Genomic DNA, 19,601 nt, shown 5'->3' with positions numbered 1-19,601 from the left:
AAGTCCAAAAAAACACCTTTTTCCTTCCCACTGCAGAGTAGGCAAAATGCTATTCAGGCATTTCTAAAGAAAGGTAACATGAACAAAACCTAAAACCTAATAGGGAGTCATTAGAATGCCGTGGCACCATTAAGTCTTGTCACAATTAGAATGCAATGAATTTCTTGTGTTAAATCAAACTTGAGGTGGCACAGTGACGCAGTGGTTAACACTGCTGCCTTACAGCACCAAGGGCCCCGGGATCGATGCCAGCTTTGGGTCACTGACGGTGTGGAATTTGCACATACTTCCATTATCTGCGTGGGTCGCACCTCACCCAACCCAAAGATGTGCAAGGTAGGTGGATTGGCCACGCTAAATTGCCCCTTAATTGGAAAAATTCAAATAAACGTTTGTTTGTTTTTTAAATCAATCTTACACATCCTAGATTAGATAGAAGTGAAAATGTATTAATTTGTCTAGGAGAGCTGATAGTTACCACTTCAGTCAATTCATTAGAAGAAATTGCGACATTCTTCATTCAGGTAAAAGGGAAAGAACTACAAGTACAACTTCAGTCACAAGAATGTCAATTCTGCCTCAGAGTTGATGCAGAATAAATGGCTAAGAATGTTAGAAATGCTAAGCACATTACTGAAAGTTCTTTTGCAGATGCTGAACAAAGTGTGGATTTAACCTAGGTGTTAATTTGAGGGCACAGCATGTTGCCAGTTGTTGTCGTAAATTTGCACTTTGCATAATAAACGCAAACCTTTATTCTTTCAACACTGCCCAATTTTCCTTTTTCAAAGGTTTTGGGAGACTGCTACTGGTTCTGTTTTCTCACAACTAAATCAAAACATTTCAAAGGAAGTACCGAACAATCCAAAAACAAGTTGAAATTGTACCTGATACCCTATAAATGCCTTCACTCTTCATGCCGTAACTTTCAACGTAGTCAATGCACTCTCGAAAAACTGCTGGGAGCAGGATCCCATCATACAGCATAGTCCTCTCAGCAGCCTCAACCAAGGGAACACCAAAGACAGGCCTGAGAGAAGGAGTAGTATCGACCGGAACTACTTCCTGTTCAGGAACAGGCTTTTTCTTTTTCTTTTTTTCTTTCCACTGTTTAACAACATCTGCTGCGGTTATATCTTTGGACTTCTTTTCCTTATGTTTTTCCTCTTTATGCTTTTCCTCCTTGTGCTTTTCTTCCTTTGGCTTCTCTTTGACCTTGAAGTCTTTTTCCTTCTTCTTGGAGAAACTAGGTTTTTTGAAGACATGGATACCCTTTGGCCTTTTCATCTTGGATGGGCTCTCTGCTTCGTCACCTGAGCTGTCCTCTTGGAAGGCCGCATACCCCTCAGCTACAAGAGAAAGAACATTATGTCAGGGATATAGATAGGCTAGGGGAAAGGGAAGAAATTTGGCAGATGGAGTTTGATGTGTGAGGTTATTATCCATTTTGACCGAAAAAATAGAAAGGCAAATTATCTAAATGGAAAGCAGATTCAAAATGCCCCTGGGCAGAGAGATCTGGGTGTCTGTTCGTGAATCGCAGAAAGTCGAGGGCAACACGGTATCACAGTGGTTAGCACAGTTGCTTCAGAGCGCCAGGGTCCCAGGTTCGATTCCCAGCTGGGTCACTGTCTGTGCGGAGTCTGCACGTTCTCCCGGTGTCTGCATGGGTTTCCTCCGGGTGCTCCGGTTTCCTCCCGCAGTCCAAAGGTGTGCAGGTTAGGTGGATTGGGGCAGCACGGTGGCGCAGTGGGTTAGCCCTGCTGCTTCACGGCGCTGAGGGCCCAGGTTCGATCCCAGCTCTGGGTCACTGTCCGTGTGGAGTTTGCACATTCTCTCCGTGTTTGCGTGGGTTTCGCCCCCACAACCCAAAGATGTGCAGGGTAGGTGGATTGGATACACTAAATTGCCCCTTAAATGGAAAAAAATGAATTGGGTACACTAAATTTTTTTTTTTTTAAAAGGTTAGGTGGATTGGCCATGCTAAATTGCCCTTAGTGTCCAAAAAGGTGAGGTGGGGTTACGAGGATAGGGTGAAGGCATGGGTTAAGTGGGGTGCTCTTTCCAAGAGCCAGTGCAGACTCGATGGGCCGAATGGCCTCCTTCTGTACTGTAAATTCTATAATCGGTATGCAGGTACAGAATGTAATTAAAAGAGGCAAATGGAATTTTAGTGATTATTGCAAAAGGACTGGAGCACAAAAGTAGTGAAGTGTTGTTACAGTTGTATAGGGTGTGGGTGAGACCACATCTGGAGTATTGTGTCCAATTTTGGTCTCTGTATTTGAGGAAGGATGTGGTGGTATTGGAGGCAGTTCAGAGGAGGTTCACCAAATTAACTCCAGGGTGAAAGGGTTGACGTATGAGGAGAGATTGAACAGTTTGGGCTTATACGAGCTGGAGTTCAGAAGAATGTGGGGGTCGGATCGAGGTGTATAAAATGCTAAGAGGGTTTGATAAAGTAAACGTCAACCAAATGTTCCCCCTTGTGGGGCAATCTAGAACGTGAGGTCACAGGGGAACTACTTCTCACTGATGGTGGTGAATTTGTGGAATTCGCTGCCCCATAGTGCGTTGGGAGTCTGAATCATTAAATAGTTTCAAGAAGGAGATAGATATATTTCTAATTTAAAAATGGGTTAAAGGGAACAGGTAGGGAGATGGATTTGAGACCAGGAAGAGATCAGCTATGATCTGATTAAATGGTGGAGCAGGCTCGAAGGGCTGAATTGCCTACTTCTGTTTCCTATGTTCCCATCTGGTTTCCTCCCCCACATGCCTAACAAATTTATTCTGTCTCTCCCTGGAATACATGGCAAGATTATTGGGTTCCCTTGCACCAGAAGACTATCTACACCATACCCAAGAGCCACCAGGTGAGCATCCGTTCACACACACGTACATATATAATAGGATCTACAAGTTGAAGAACAGTTTCACTCACTCAGAGTAATGCAGGTAAATCCTACTTCCCCCAATAGGAAGCTGGTCTTTTCAACCTCCAATGTCGCTAGACTAAATAGTCAGATCAAAGTGTTTTTTTGTCAATAAACTAAAATAACCAATTATTTTTTTTCCAATTAAGGGGCAATTAGCGTGGCCAATCCATCTAGCCTGCACATCTTTTGGGTTGTTGGGGTGAGATTCACGCAAACAGGGGGAGAATGTGCCTGTTCTGTGCTGTATTTTTCTATGTTCTACATAGACAGTGACCCAGGATCGAACCCGGATCCCTTAGCGCCGTGAGGAAGAAGTCAGATCAAAGTAATAGGATATAAAACAAGGATTTAACGTGATGCAGGTGATGATTCCGACATTTTCTTGTGCTCAAGGCTTTTTTTTCTTTCAAAATTTAGAGTACCCAATTAATTTTTTCCAATTAAGGGCCAATTCACCTACCCTGCACATCTTTGGGTTGTGGGGGTGAAACCCACGCAAACACGGGGAGAATATGCAAACTCCACATGGGCAGTGACCCAGAGCCGGGATCGAACCTGGGACCTCGGCGCCGTGAGGCAGCGGTACTAACCATGGTGAGCCCGTGCTCATCAAGATGAGTTACGTTAGTGCCGAGAAATGAATTTTTTTCCATTTCAGGCACCCAGTCAGTATCAAGCACTCCGAGGTCCAGTACTACCCAATCAGACTTAATGAAGCTCCTTCCATCACGCCTCAGCCATAATCACAAACGTGCACTCCCTACAGTGTAAATTAATTTCCATTTCCTAGACTAGCCTCTCTGAGTGAGACTTCAAAATCCTACTGAATTAGGGACAGTTTTGTTTTGTAGGTCCATGACCTCTAGGAACTGGGTTGTGACTCACAGAATCATAGAATTTACAGTGCAGGGGGAGGCCATTCGGCCCATCGGGTCTGCATTGGCCCTTGGAAAGAGCACACTAATTAAGCCCACACCTCCACCTATCCCCCTAACCCAGTAACCTCACCTAACCTTTTTGGACCCCAAGAGCAATTTAGCATGGCCAATCCACCTAACCAACACATCTTTGGACTGTGGGAGGAAACCGGAACACCCGGACGAAACCCACACAGTCACAGGGAGAATGTGCAGACTCAGAGTCATAGACATTTTTCAGGGCAGGAGGCAATTCGGCCCATCAAGTCTGCACCGGCCCTTGGAAAGGGCACCCTAATTAAGGCCACACTTCCACCCTATCCCCATAACCCAGTAACCCCACCTAACCTTTTTTTGTTTGGACAGTTGGGGCAATTCAACATGGCCAATCCACCTAACCTGCACATCTTTGGACTGTGGGAAGAAACCAGAGCACCCGGAGGAAACCCACGCAGACACAGGGAGAACATGCAGACTCCGCACAGACAGTGAGCCAAGCCGGGAATCGAACCTGGGACCCTGGAATTGTGAAGCAACAGTGCTAACCATTGTGCTACCATGCCGCACTGGTCAAGTGCATTTCATACATTGCAACAGAGACATTCTGAGCTGAATGTTAACCCAGATTCCAGAGTTCCGAAGGGTGGTTTAAGCTACCATGCCATCTACTACATCACCCAAACGTCCTCCACCACCATTCTTAAAACCATAGTGACAATCCACGTGTGCTTTTACTGCAGAGATGCCATGGGCATAATGTACAGTTAACATGTCACAATTCCAGGAAACATCAACTGTCACTTACTTCTCTTTTCTTTCTTTTTAAATTTCCCTTTTTTCTTTGCATGTTCCTTTTCATCATCAGATACTATGTCAACAGACTCATGCAGGCCTTCATGAGGTGGCGAAGGCTCACCAGTACGATATAGTCCTGGGAATTTTGTAGGACTAATCTCCTCGGAGCTTGGTGTACGAGCCAGGCCACTGCCATGTTCAGCCCTGCGATGTTCACTCGGGCTGCTCGTTGGTGGCAGGAAGCATTCAGTCATTGTTGCTCCTGGAAATGGTTCTCTTTCATTATCTGTCCATAACACCTAATATTGAAATAATAGAATTGTTAAGAATCCTTCTACAACATACAATTAATTTACAATCTGATCATCTGCGCTGTAACAAAAAGCTTTACATTTGGTCTAGATGCCCATTACAGTAATTACCAAACCTTTCAACCATCCCACCTCCTGCAGGCAGCAAGTATCAGTGGAATAAAATTCCAGTCTGTAGCTGAATTCACAACAATTAGCTGATCTTTAAAAGTACAAGCCAATATTAAGCACTGACGGAAAGGCAATCATGATCCTGTTCTCAAAGATTTCCTGCCAACTAGTGGCAGAAGAGAGTTTCAATTTCCATTTAAAATGGAAAATATATCACAAATATCTAGCTTTCCAAATATGAAAGGATAGACTTTAAATCTTTCCCAAGGTTCAGCACTGAGATTTTCCAGAAAAGAAGAGGAAATTACTGTGAAAATCGCCTAGTCGCCACATTCAGGTACACAGAGGAAGAATTCAGAATATCCAATTCGCCTAACAAGCACGTCTTTTGGGACTTGTGGGAGGAAACCGGAGCGCCCGGAGAAAGCGCACGCAGACACAGAGAGAACGTGCAGACTCCGCACAGACAGTGACCCAAGCCAGGAATCGAACCCGGGACCCTGGTGCTGTGAAGCAACAGTGCTAACCACTGTGCTGTCATGGTAGAAGCAAGCACAGGAAATAAAATCAGATCCCCGAACGTGACAATGTTACGACATTACAAATAAGGTCAACACGAAAACAAGGGGCAATTTAGTGTGGCCAATCCATCTATCCTGCACATCTTTGGGTTGTGGGGGCAAAACCCACGCAAACACGGGGAGACTGCGCAAACACCACACGGACAGTGGCCCAGAGCCGGGATCGAACCTGGGACCTCGGTGCCATGAGGCAGCAGTGCTATCCACTGCGCCACTGAGCTGCCCCTTAAACATGTGTGGAAGAAGCCTTTGAAACGTGAACATTAAGACATACGCTAAAAATCCCTTACACAGACCATAAGACAAATGATGAGCTGCTAAAAATTGTAACTGCAAGAAAAGAAAATGTCTTTACTTCAGACGCTTGATCACAGCTGAAAAGCTTGAGGTCTCGGCAAAGTGAAGTGCAGCTGAAAGGGCTCGACCTAGACACAATTGGATGACAGACATCACAGTGCAGTGAGGTACAGTAGACGTACGAGATTGGAGCAAGACAGGTGAGCGTGACATACCATTACAGCAGACCTCCTGATAGCAGTAGCTAAAAGCAGCAGCAACATCGTAGGCAAGCGGTGTAGTTTTAAGAAGCATTTCCACAATATCTGTTATATCTGAAACTAAAGTCCTCAATAAACCATCTGAGCAGGTAAAACTAGGGAAAATATATCGAACCAAAAATCAATTCCAATATGTTTAAGTGCCCATTTTTCACCTCTCAGTTTAAGAGTCTGTGCTTTAGAAAGAAAGTCAATAGACCATGAAGAACATCACCGCAGAGTACAATCCTGTTCTCCATGGACAAGGCAGCAATGTTTCAACAGATGTCACTCATAACGATTGGCAACGCTGGCCCATTTACTCCAACCCCGAGAAAAATAGCAACAAGGCAATGTTAGCACCCAAACTGCTGCTCTTCTGAGAACTCAGCATAAAAAGCCAAGCCAGTGTCTTGCAGGCATATGTCACATATATATTAAACCATCAGGGAACTCCACATTTTTATGTCATGATTTAATCAGTGTATTTACAAAGTGACAACATGATCACCTAATTTAACACCACCTTTACTGAAAACACCTTTACTGAAAATCCCTGAACTCACTCCACTGGACCAAAGGGGATCGTTCCCAGCCACAGGTTAATTATTGATAGGTGCCGCATTGTGTGTGCCCTGCCCGAAGGCAGGTCCTTGGCACATCATTTGCTGATGCTTCATTCCGAGCCATTTTTCTTCGCACTTTGCCAGTGGTGCTCTGCCAGTGAGGAATGCAATTTGCTTCATGCCCAAAGGAACAAAATTGTGTGTACAGCACATGTGTGTAGATCATATCTGATGAACAAGGAACGTTGTTTCGCTGCAGCATTTTGAGGAATCACTCCATGGCCTGCTGGAAAAATGCAGCTGAATTCACAGCCAATGGAATGTTCACCTTTGGCTCAAGGAGGTTGGAATATTAAAGGTGAAATTTATATCACAGTTGCGCAGATCTCGTGACTGCCTCAAGTGTTGTTCAGTCCATTCTGGGCACCACATCTCACTGAGATAAAGTGACCTTAGGAAAAGGTGCAGCATGCATTCACCAACAACAACTTGCATTCATATCGAACCTTTAATGTAGTACAAGATCTAAAAGCACTACATGGATGCATTCTCAGGCAGTATTAGGGATCGAGTCACACCAAGAGATATTAGGGTAGATGGCCAAACGGGTCACAGGTAGGTGTTAATAATAAACTTTTGTCACAAGTATGAAGTTACTGTGAAAAGCCCCTAGTTGCCACATTCCGGCGCCTGTTTGGGGAGGCTGGTATGAGAATTGAACCCGTGCTGCTGGCCTTGTTCTGCATCACAAACCAGCTGTCTAGCCCACTGAACTAATGTTGACGGCAAGGTGTCGGTTAAGATGTCTGAGAGCGAGGCCAGGGATGTGAAAACATGCACGAGAATTTTAATAGTAAGGTGGGTATAACCGGAAGCCAGTATAGGTTAGTGAGCACAGGGCTGATGTGTGAACAGAACTTGGTGCAAATTTGGACAGGGCAGCAGAATTTTGTGTGGCCTCAAGTTTACGGAGGGTAGAACATGGGAGGACAGCCAGAAGTGTGCTAGAATAATCTACTCTAGAAACAACAACAGCATGGACCAAGGTTTCAGCAGCAGATAACCTGAGGCGGGCAGAGGCGGCACAGATGTGTGGTTGGAAGCTCATCTCAGGGTTAAATGTGACACCAAGGATGCAAAGAGTTTGGTTCATCCTCAAACAGCTGCCCAAGGAGAGGGATTGAGATCATGGACACAGAGCACAGTTCATGGCACGGACCAAAGACAATGCCTTCAGTCTGCCTAATATTTTATCCAGTACTAGATGCTGGACAAGCTGTTACATAATTGAGTCAGTGGAGCTGGGCATCATCAGCAGAAATGTGGAAACTGACGGTAACTTTGGATTATGTCACTGAGCAACAGCATGCGTATATACAGGACAGATTACCAGAGCTAAAAGCATTAAGATTATGGAAGTTGTATCGACTTAGCCCACATTCCTTCAAGCATCAAGGACTCAGGGATATGATTCAGGTCTTTAAGGACGATTAAAGGATTCAATAGGATAAGACAGAGAAATATTTCCTCTGGTAAAGTCCAGAATAAGAGGGCACAACTATATAAAGAGCTAGGCTATTCAGGGGTGATGTCAGGAAGCATTTCTCCACAAAGCAACTCACTCCCTCAAAAAAACTGTCATGATTAGATCAACTGAAAATTTCAAAACTGAGATTGATTGATCATTGTTATAAGGGATTTGGAACCAAGGAGAGTAAATTGTGAAAATAAAGATTGGCCACAATTCAGCTGAACAGGTTGAAGAGATTGGTCTGCTCCAGTTCCCTTGTTCCTAGTGGACTCATAGGAACCTTTATATTTGCATGGCAATTGCCCGGGAAATGCAAACTTCCTTTGGGCAACTAATCAGCACTGGAAACCCATCCAAAACTGTGATTTAAATTGCAAACGTCGGCTGGTTTCTACTGTGTTACATCAGTAGTTACTCAGAAAACGTTAAACCACTTCTAGTTTCTGGGTATATGTTGAACAGACCCAAACCGAACCCAACCCCACAGGGGACTCCCTATTGTTTCCTTCAATACTAGTCACCTCAACTACTCCGCATGGCAGCAAGTTCCACATTCTAACTGGATAAAGACATTTACCCTCAATTCCCTATTGGGTCTATTAGTGACTAGTTTATATTTACAGATGTTTACCCAAAACTCTGGTCCCCTACACGTCTAACTTATCAGGCCTTTTCATACTCGTAAAAGATAACGCTCAGGTCACCACTCAGTCTTCCCTTTTCGAGGGAAAAATCTGTGGCAACTTGCTCATTCCCTCAGCACTCCCGTACCAGCCTCCCCGAACAGGCGCCGGAATGTGGCGACTAGGGGCTTTTCACAGTAACTTCATTGAAGCCTACTTGTGACAATAAGCGATTTTCATTTCATTTCACTGTACTGTGTCCACGAGATTATATACTCAAATTTTGTACTCAATTCTCTGGAGTGGGAGTTGAACTCTCAATCCGCTGACTCAGAAGCAACAGTGCTCTACGAAGCCACAGCTGACACTCTGTATGGAATCATATATGCACATTATATACTAATCCCCAATAAGTTTAATATTACGAGATGTTCACAATATTTGGGGACAAAAAGTATTTATATTATCTCAATCCCCCAAGAGGTAAAGCTTGAGAAATCAGCCTATGGATTAGTCCCTTAGGTCAATTCCTTCATACACTTCGAGTAGATCAGCACCAGGGAACAATAACCATATGAAGGAGAAGCGCTGCCTTTAAGATGTTTGGGAGCTAACTGTAAGCCTACAAAAGTATTCAAAGAAACACTTTAGCCTGGTAGACTTGTTTCCTGCAATAATGTTTACCAGTGTCTCCTTGCAGTAATAGCTGCACCCATTGTCAAGTGTAAAAATGAAACAAGTTATACCTGTGTTTACAGAAACAGCTGTCGTATGCAATAGGCCATTCAGCCCATGCCTGTTTTTATGACCCACTCAAACCTCCCACCATCCATTCCCATCTCAGTATATTCCTTGCTCCATCATATGCTTTCCTAACCGCTCCCAAAATATTGTGATGACACCCTGGGCTAGTGCGCGGTCAATTCCAGCCGCACAGACCACCGACTCCCATCACAAGTGAATTAACCAATTTGTATGAATTTGGTTGGCCCTTTGGTTGCGCAATAGGTTTAGCCACCATGTTTATAAGTTGAACACAATAACCGTTTATTTATAACAGAAACAAAGTTGAAATATGCAGTAATTATAACGGAATAATGGCCAACTAATCTACTACTCCCCCCTTTTACCATCCCACCGTCTATCCAAACACACACAACTCAGACACACATGGGTGGAGGGGGGTTGAAAATAATAAGGGGATTAAGATGAAATGCAAGACGAGTGTCCTTGCTTCCAATGTTGAAGTTGTTGCAGCAGACTTTCCTCCCAAGATGCTTAGGGACCAAAGCCACCAGTGTAGTGTTAGAGATGGTCTTCTGACAGCAACATTCAGTCAGTACTCCCACACTTCCTCTGGCGAGGCACTTTTAACTTTTATTAACCCAAGCTTTCATTCAAAGGAATAGCCTCAGGACTGTTTAATTCTTACTTGTTTACAACTCCACCAGAATGACCAACAGCCTTATTGAAATAAGACAAGAGTTCCCCACATGAGATCTTAAAAGGGTTTTAAACATCCGAACGCTGCCTGCAGCTGGTGGCTTGACTTTGGTTTCCTTGCAGTTCAGTCTGGCTGTGCAGAGAGAGGTTTTTGCCTCGGGTCTTTAGAAAGAGTCCATTAGTTGAGCGAGAAATCAGAGCTTCGACCCTCCAGGCTTGACATCAAAATGAAAGTAAAACCTGGTCTCACTTAGGAACATTCCAGAGACAGCAGAACCAATAGCTGCTAACCAATAGAGTTTCCTGTTTTTAAATTAAAATAGGCTGCTTGGTCTTAAAGGCATTAATCATCCATGGACAGAAATTAGGGAACAGGCAGGGATTAAACAGGAGCATCCTGACAGTATACATCTTTACTATTTGCTTCAACCACTCCCTGTGGTAGCAATTCCATATTCCTACCACTCTTCAGGTAAAGAGGTTTCCTATGAATTCCCTAATTCTTAGAAGCTATCTTATAATGATGTCCTTTAGGCTTGCTCTTCCCTTCAAGTTGAGACACTATGTCCATATTATTAAAACATTTCATAATCTTAAATATCTTTCACCTGTCAGCTTTCTCTTTTTCAGAGAAAAGGGCCATGGCCTGTTCATCCTTTCCTGATATGGATAATATTTTGGTTCTGGCATAATGCTTGTAATTCCTTCTTACATGTTCTCCAGTGCCTCTACATCATCTTTAAAATATGGTGGTCAAGGGCAGCTTGTGGCGCAGTGGATAGCACTGGGACTGCGGCGCTGAGGTCCCAGGTTCGATCCCCCTGGGTCACTGTCCATGTGGAGCTTGCACATTCTCTTCATGTCTGCGTGGGTTTCACCCCCACAACCCAAAGATGTGCAGTTTAGGTGGATTGGCCACACTAAATTGCCCCTTAATTGAAAAAATAATAATAATTGGGTACTCTAAATTTATTTGAAAAATATGGTGATCAGAAATGTACACGGTAATCCATATGTGATCTAACCAAAGTTTGATTACAGGTTTAGTCCAACTTCTTTTCTGTGCCGAGTGCTCGGTTTGATCGTGTCAAAGTCTTTTTTGTATTTTGTTTACAGTATACCCCCTTGCCCATGTATATGATTTTTCAAGTAATATGTGGCCTTACTTGTCTTAACATACTATTGTTAACTATTAAACTGCAAATGTTTACTGAGGTTTTTTTGTTCGAATATTCTGGCATTCTCACCACAGTACACTTCTTCATTCCCCTTCGTCTTGCTTGAGGACAAGTCCTAGTGACTGACCTTGGTTGAAAAGCAACATGCTTGCTAGAAAGTTAAGCGGCAGGGAAAGATTAAACAACCGGTGTTGTATTTCCTAGAATTTAGACGGTTAAGGGATGATAGAATCCCTACAGTGCAGAAAGAGGCCATTCGGCCCTTCGAGTCTGCACCAACCCTCTGAAAGAGCACCTTACCTAGGCCCACTCCCCTGCCCTAACCCTGAAACCCCATCCAACTGTTGGACACTAAGGTGTAATTTAGCCTGGCCAATCCACCTAACCAGCACATCATTGGGCTGTAAGAGGAAACTGGAGCACCCAGAGGAAACCCACGAGACACGGGGAGAACGTGCAAACTCTACACCGTGACCCAACATCAGAATCGAACCCAAGTCCCTGGTGCAGTGAGGCAGCACTGCCAACTGCTATGCCACCCGTGATTAAATGTTTCAAAATATTACAGGAAACAGACAAGCTAAATGGAGAGAAACTATTTCTGCTGGTTGCGGAGATTAGGACTGGGGACACTGTCAAAAAATTAGAGCCAAGCATTTCAGGAGGGAAATTAGGAAACACTTCTCACGCAAAGGATAGTAGGAGATTGGAACTCCCATCCTCAAATGGAGGTGACGGTGGCATAGTGGACTAGTAATGCATAGGCCCAGGGTAATGCTCTGGGGACCAGGGTTCGAATCCTACCACGGCAGATGGTGCAATTTGAATTCAATAAAAATCTGGAATTAAAAGTCTAATGACCATGAAACCATTGTCATCTGGCCCATTAATACTCTTTAGGGAAGAAAATATGCTGTCCTCAGCTGGTCTGGCCTGGCCTACATGTGACTCTAGATACACAGCAATACGGTTTAACTGCCCTCTCAAATGGCTTAGAAGTTCAAGGACAATTAGGGATGGTCAACAAATGCTGGCCTTGCCAGCAATGCCCACATCCTACAAATGAATAGAAAAAAGGTAACTGATGCTGGATAGATTGTTAATTTTAAAACTGAGATTGAAAGATGTTTGTTAGCTAAAGGGTATGAGAAATATATGGAATTAAGTTTCAGAGTAGCCATGCTGAGTGAGTAATGAGTCCTATTTCTTTTTTGCTAAACTTAGAGTACCAATTAATTTTTTCCAATTAAGAGGCAATTTAGCCTAGCCAATCCACCTACCCTGCACATCTTTGGGTTGTGGGGCAAACACGGGGAGAATGTGCAAACTCCTCACGGACAGAGTCGGGATCGAACCTGGGACATCGGTGCCGTGACTATCATAGATTATCATAGAATTTACAGTGCAGAAGGAGGCCATTCGGCCCAGCAAGTCTGCACCGGCTCTTGGAAAGAGCACCCTACCCAAGGTCAACACCTCCACCCTATCCCCATAACCCAGTAACCCCACCCAACACCAAGGGCGATTTTGGACACTAAGGGCAATTTATCATGGCCAATCCACCTAACCTGCACATCTTTGGACTGTGGGAGGAAACCGGAGCACCCGGAGGAAACCCACGCACACACGGGGAGGATGTGCAGACTCCGCACAGACAGTGACCCAAGCTGGAATCGAACCTGGGACCCTGGAGCTGTGAAGCAATTGTGCTATCCACAATGCTACCATGCTACCGTGACACAGCAGTGCTAACCACTGTGCCATCGTACTGCCCTTGACTCCTATTTCTAAGTGCATCTTTACCAGCGTGCACAGCTCCACCAACTCACAATCTGCCTCCATCAGTCCATTCCTATCGATTTTAGGGCCCAGAAAGCATTTAACCAGACTAACTGAGGATTCACTGGCTCCTCAGCCTGAACAGTAGAGAATCTTCTGAAAGGCACTGGATATCCTCCTTCACCCAACTGGCTCAGCCAAAGCCTGTCCTGAAATGTAAACTCCTACTCAGTCTTTTCTGCTGTTTCAATTTGCAAAATTGGAATTAACCATCAATTCTCCTTCAGGAGACACCCAAGATTTAGTCTCACCATTAAGTTACAGAAAACTAGATACTAACTTCATCTGACCAACACAATATTCATCAATATAGTCAACTCAAAGACAGCCCAAAGTCTGGGTATGACAAGCTTCAAGGGTTTCTAAACTTGGGAATGAACTCAAGTGTTCCCCACCGCTGTTTTGTAGTCGATGGTTTCTTCATGGCTGAGATGAAGGTTGTCTTCAGCTGTTTTCAGTTTCCCTCCACTCCGTTAGAATGGGCACTTTGGAGATTTTGGAGAAGACATTGTTGGAAGCTCACCAGCATGCTTGATCTTTTTTCTGAGCTGTTTCTTCATCTACTTCTGGTGGAGTTTAATGAATACAGAGGAGCAGATGAGTCGGTGGTCTTCCAGCAGTCATCTGCACTGGTCATCGCTTTGGTGATGAAGGGACTAGCCATACAAGTACTGTGGTTACAAGAGCAGGTCAGAGGCGCGGCATCCAGCAGCAAAGTGGCTTACTTCCTGAGTTCCAAAAGCCTGTCTACCATCGTCATGGCACAAGTCAGGAATGTGACTTGCCTGGATGAGTGCAGCTCCAAAAACATTGAAGAGGAATGACACCATTCAGCAACCCACTTGATTGGCATCCCATCCACAAACATTCATTTGCTCCACCACTTACACACAGTGTACACCATCTACAGAATGCATTGCAGGAAATCACCAAGGCTCCTTAGGCAGCACCTTGCAAACTCACGACTACTACCATCCAGAAGGACAAGAGCTTCAGACACTTGGGAACACCATCACCTGAAAGTTTCCCTCCAAGCCACTCACCATCCAGACTTGGTACATATTGCCGTTCCTTTGCTGTCACTCGGTCAGAATCCTGGAACTTACTCCCTAACAGCACTGTGGGTGCACCTACACCACATGGACGGCAGTGGTTCAAGAAGCCAACTCACACCACCTTCTCAAGGACAATAAATGCTGACGTAGCCAGCAACACACACATCCTGTAAATTAATAAACAAAATCTCTAAATGCTTCAGTCCTATAATCCTGGCTGTGCTCCTCTTATTCTGGTCTCTGAGCATCCCTGATTCAATCACTTCACCACTGCCTAGGTTTAAAGTTATGTAATCCATTTCTAAGCATGGCCAAATGCCCTAAAATCCCATTAAATGGCTTGGTGTCATGTTTTGTGTGAAACACATATGGAGCATTTTATAAATTAAAGGTGTTACCCAAATGCGCATTTGTTGTTGGGCACGCCCACCATCAGTGTAACTCATAAAACGGTGGTAGGGGGACGGTGGGGGGGTCGGGGGGAGGGTGGGGGGGTCGGGGGGAGGGTGGGGGGGTCGGGGGGAGGGTGGGGGGTTCGGGGGGAGGGGTGGGGGGTTCGGGGGGAGGGTGGGGGGGTCGGGGGTCGGGTGGGGGGGTCGGGTGGGGGGGCCAGGGGAGGGTGGGGGGGGAGAGTGGGGGGGGGGAGAGTGGGGGGGGAAGAGTGGGGAGAGGTTCGGGGGAGAGAGTTAGTGGGGAGAGGTTCGGGGGAGAGAGTTTGGGGGGGGGTTCGGGGGAGAGAGTTTGGGGGGGGGGGGGTCGGGGGGGAGAGTTTGGGGGGGGGGTCGGGGGAAAGAGTTTGGGGGGGGTCGGGGGAAAGAGTTTGGGGGGGGGGTCGGGGGGAAGAGTTTGGGGGGGTCGGGGGGAAGAGTGTGGGGGGGGTCGGGGGGAAGAGTGTGGGGGGGTCGGGGGGGAAGAGTGTGGGGGGGGGGTCAGGGGCCGGGGGGGGGTCAGGGGCCGGGGGGGGGTCAGGGGCCGGGGGGGGGTCAGGGGCCGGGGGGGGGTCAGGGGCCGGGGGGGGGTCAGGGGCCGGGGGGGGGTCAGGGGCCGGGGGGGGGTCAGGGGCCGGGGGGGTCAGGGGCCGGGGGGGTCAGGGGCCGGGGGGGTCAGGGGCCGGGGGGGTCAGGGGCCGGGGGGGTCAGGGGCCGGGGGGGTCAGGGGCCGGGGGGGTCAGGGGCCGGGGGGGTCAGGGGCCGGGGGGGTCAGGGGCCGGGGGGGGTCAGGGGCCGGGGGGGTCAGGGGCCGGGGGGGTCAGGGGCCGGGGGGGTCAGGGGCCGGGGGGGTCAGGGGCCGGGGGGGTCAGGGGCCGGGGGGGTCAGGGGCCGGGGGGGTCAGGGGCCGGGGGGGGTCAGGGGCCGGGGGGGTCAGGGGCCGGGGGGGTCAGGGGCCGGGGGGGTCAGGGGCCGGGGGGGTCAGGGGCCGGGGGGGTCAGGGGCCGGGGGGGTCAGGGGCCGGGGGGGTCAGGGGCCGGGGGGGGTCAGGGGCCGGGGGGGGTCAGGGGCCGGGGGGGGTCAGGGGCCGGGGGGGGTCAGGGGCCGGGGGGGTCAGGGGCCGGGGGGGAGTGGGGGGGTCGGGGGGGGAGTGGGGGGGTCGGGGGGGGAGTGGGGGGGTCGGGGGGGGAGTGGGGGGGGTCGGGGGGGGAGTGGGGGGGTCGGGGGGGGAGTGGGGGGGTCGGGGGGAGAGTGGGGGGGGTCGGGGGGGGTCGGGGGGAGAGTGGGGGGGTCGGGGGGGGGTCGGGGGGAGAGTGGGGGGGTCGGGGGGAGAGTGGGGGGGTCGGGGGGAGAGTGGGGGGGTCGGGGGGAGAGTGGGGGGGTCGGGGGGAGAGTGGGGGGGTCGGGGGGAGAGTGGAGGGGGTCGGGTGGAGAGTGGAGGGGGTCGGGGGGAGAGTGGGGGGGGTCGGGGGGAGAGTGGGGGGGGTCGGGGGAGAGTGGGGGGGTCGGGGGAGAGTGGGGGGTCGGGGGAGAGTGGGGGGGTCGGGGGAGAGTGGGGGGGTCGGGGGAGAGTGGGGGGGTCGGGGGGAGAGTGGGGGGGTCGGGGGAGAGTGGGGGGGTCGGGGGAGAGTGGGGGGGTCGGGGGAGAGTGGGGGGGTCGGGGAGAGTGGGGGGGTCGGGGAGAGTGGGGGGGTCGGGGAGAGTGGGGGGGTCGGGGAGAGTGGGGGGGTCGGGGAGAGTGGGGGGGTCGGGGGAGAGTGGGGGGGTCGGGGGAGAGTGGGGGGGTCGGGGGAGAGTGGGGGGGTCGGGGGAGAGTGGGGGGGTCGGGGGAGAGTGGGGGGGTCGGGGGAGAGTGGGGGGGTCGGGGGAGAGTGGGGGGGTCGGAGGAGAGTGGGGGGGGTCGGAGGAGAGTGGGGGGGGTCGGAGGAGAGTGGGGGGGTCGGGGGAGAGTGGGGGGGTCGGGGGAGAGTGGGGGGGTCGGGGGAGAGTGGGGGGGTCGGGGGAGAGTGGGGGGGTCGGGGGAGAGTGGGGGGGTCGGGGGAGAGTGGGGGGGTCGGGGGAGAGTGGGGGGGTCGGGGGAGAGTGGGGGGGTCGGGGGAGAGTGGGGGGGGTCGGGGGAGAGTGGGGGGGTCGGGGGAGAGTGGGGGGGGGCCGGGGGAGAGTGGGGGGGGCCGGGGGGGGGAGTGGGGGGTCAGGGGGGTCATGTGGGCGCAGTGGGGGCGGTCATGGGGGGGGAGTGGTGGGGGTCAGGAGTGGGGAGTGGGGGGGGTCAGGGGGGGGAGTGGAGGGGTCAGGGGGGGGAGTGGGGGGGTCAGGGGGGGAGTGGGGGGGTCAGGGGGGGGGAGTGGGGGGGTCAGGGGGGGGAGTGGGGGGGTCAGGGGGGGGAGTGGGGGGGTCAGGGGGGGGGAGTGGGGGGTCAGGGGGGGGGAGTGGGGGGGTCGGGGGGGGAGTGGGGGGGTCAGGGGGGGGGAGTGGGGGGGTCAGGGGGGGGGAGTGGGGGGGTCAGGGGGGGAGTGGGGGGGTCAGGGGGGGAGTGGGGGGGTCAGGGGGGGAGTGGGGGGTCAGGGGGGGGGGAGTGGGGGGGTCAGGGGGGGGAGTGGGGGGGGTCAGGGGGGGGAGTGGGGGGGTCAGGGGGGGGGGAGTGGGGGGGTCAGGGGGGGGGAGTGGGGGGGTCAGGGGGGGGAGTGGGGGGGTCAGGGGGGGGGAGTGGGGGGGTCAGGGGGGGGAGTGGGGGGGTCAGGGGGGGGAGTGGGGGGGTCAGGGGGGGGAGTGGGGGGTCAGGGGGGGGAGTGGGGGGGTCAGGGGGGGGAGTGGGGGGGTCAGGGGGGGAGTGGGGGGGTCAGGGGGGGAGTGGGGGGGTCGGGGGGGAGTGGGGGGGTCGGGGGGGAGTGGGGGGGTCGGGGGGAGGGAGTGGGGGGGTCGGGAGGGAGTGGGGGGGTCGGGGGGGAGTGGGGGGGGTCGGGGGAGAGTGGGGGGGTCGGGGGAGAGTGGGGGGGTCGGGGGAGAGTGGGGGGGTCGGAGGAGAGTGGGGGGGTCGGAGGAGAGTGGGGGGGTCGGGGGAGAGTGGGGGGGGTCGGGGGAGAGTGGGGGGGTCGGGGGAGAGTGGGGGGGTCGGGGAGAGTGGGGGGGTCGGGGGAGAGTGGGGGGGTCGGGGGAGAGTGGGGGGGTCGGGGGAGAGTGGGGGGGTCGGGGGAGAGTGGGAGGTCGGGGGAGAGTGGGGGGGGGTCGGGGGAGAGTGGGGGGGGGGTCGGGGGAGAGTGGGGGGGGGGTCGGGGGAGAGTGGGGGGGGGTCGGGGGAGAGTGGGGGGGGGGGTCGGGGGAGAGTGGGGGGGGGGTCGGGGGAGAGTGGGGGGGGGGCCAGGGGGGGGGGAAGAGTGGGGGGGTCAGGGGGGTCATGTGGGCGCGGTCATGGGGGGGGGCTCAGGGGCGGGGGGGGCTCAGGGGCGGGGGGGGCTCAGGGGCGGGGGGTGGGGGAGGGTCAGGGGGTGGGGGAGGGTCAGGGGCGGGGGGTGGGGGGGGGTCAGGGGCGGGGGGTGGGGGGGGGGGCGGGGGGTGGGGGGGGGGTCAGGGGCGGGGGGTGGGGGGGGGGTCAGGGGCGGGGGGTGGGGGGGGGGTCAGGGGCGGGGGGTGGGGGGGGGTCAGGGGCGGGGGGTGGGGGGGGTCAGGGGCGGGGGGTGGGGGGGGTCAGGGGCGGGGGGTGGGGGGGGGTCAGGGGCGGGGGGTGGGGGGGGGTCAGGGGCGGGGGGGTGGGGGGGGGTCAGGGGCGGGGGGTGGGGGGGGGTCAGCGGGGGTGGTCAGGGTGGGGGTGAGGCGGGGCGGTGAGGGGTGTGGGGTATGGGGGTGGGGGGTATGGGGGTGGGGGGGTGAGGTGGGGGGGTGGGGGGGTGAGGTGGGGGGGCGGGGGGTGGGGCGGGCGGGGGGGTGGGGGGGTCAGCGGGGGGGTGGGGGGGGTCAGCGGGGGGGTGCCGGCCCCGGGTGGGGGGGGGGGGGGATCACCGCCGTTTCTCTGATCTCCGGCTCCAAGGCCTCGGCCTTCCTGCCCCGGCCGGGGCCTGGAAACCCGCCAGCGCTTCCCCGCCTCCCAGTTTATTTTTTTCAGTTTTAAAGCAGCCAACGAGCAAGCCCGGCGCCTTTACCTGATCTCACAGCGGGCCGGCTCTCACAGTGACGGTGCTGAGCGGCGCCATCATCCCGCCGCCGCCGCCGCCCGGGACCCTGCAGCTGCCGGGAGGGAGGGGGAGGGGCTGGGGCTGGTACTGCGCAGGCGCGCCGGAGGACAGCCTGGCCCTCCTGAGCTGCCAGAGTGCAGATACACACTGGGCAAGGGCTTAGCACCCAGGGGCAAGGTCTCAGCACCCAGGGGCGAGGGCTTAGCACCCAGGGGCGAGGGCTCAGCACCCAGAGGCGAGGGCTCAGCACCCAGGGGCGAGGGCTCAGCACCCAGGGGTGAGGGCTCAGCACCCAGGGGCGAGGGCTCAGCACCCAGGGGCGAGGGCACAGCACCCAGGGGCAAGGAGCTCAGCACCCAGGGGCAAGGTCTCAGCACCCAGGGGCAAGGGCTTAGCACCCAGGGGCGAGGGCTCAGCACCCAGAGGCGAGGGCTCAGCACCCAGGGGCGAGGGCACAGCACCCAGGGGCAAGGGCACAGCACCCAGGGGCAAGGAGCTCAGCACCCAGGGGCAAGGGCTCAGCACCCAGAGGCAAGGGCTCAGCACCCAGAGGCAAGGGCTCAGCACCCAGAGGCAAGG

General features: G+C 52.8%; 1 protein-coding gene across 2 annotated transcripts in view; it reads right to left on the bottom strand.

Moving 5' to 3' along the window:
* ralbp1 (ralA binding protein 1) overlaps window positions 1-19,115 on the bottom strand; it is a 46,384-nt gene extending 27,269 nt beyond the window's left edge. For both annotated transcript variants that reach the window (XM_072468363.1, XM_072468364.1), the window contains exons 1-3: window positions 18,990-19,115; window positions 4,662-4,950; window positions 888-1,349 (exon numbers count right to left, since the gene is read on the bottom strand). In XM_072468363.1, the coding sequence (XP_072324464.1) occupies window positions 888-1,349; window positions 4,662-4,905 (706 nt within the window). In that variant the 5' untranslated portion in view covers window positions 4,906-4,950; window positions 18,990-19,115. The remainder of the gene's footprint in view (window positions 1-887; window positions 1,350-4,661; window positions 4,951-18,989) is intronic.
* Between the last annotated feature and the right edge of the window lie 486 nt (window positions 19,116-19,601).

This window comes from Scyliorhinus torazame, chromosome 11 (assembly GCF_047496885.1).
Source record: "Scyliorhinus torazame isolate Kashiwa2021f chromosome 11, sScyTor2.1, whole genome shotgun sequence".
Classification (NCBI taxonomy): Eukaryota; Metazoa; Chordata; class Chondrichthyes; order Carcharhiniformes; family Scyliorhinidae; genus Scyliorhinus; species Scyliorhinus torazame.
The sequence above is the reverse complement of the archived record's forward strand: the minus strand, read 5'-3'. Positions and strand labels throughout refer to the sequence as shown.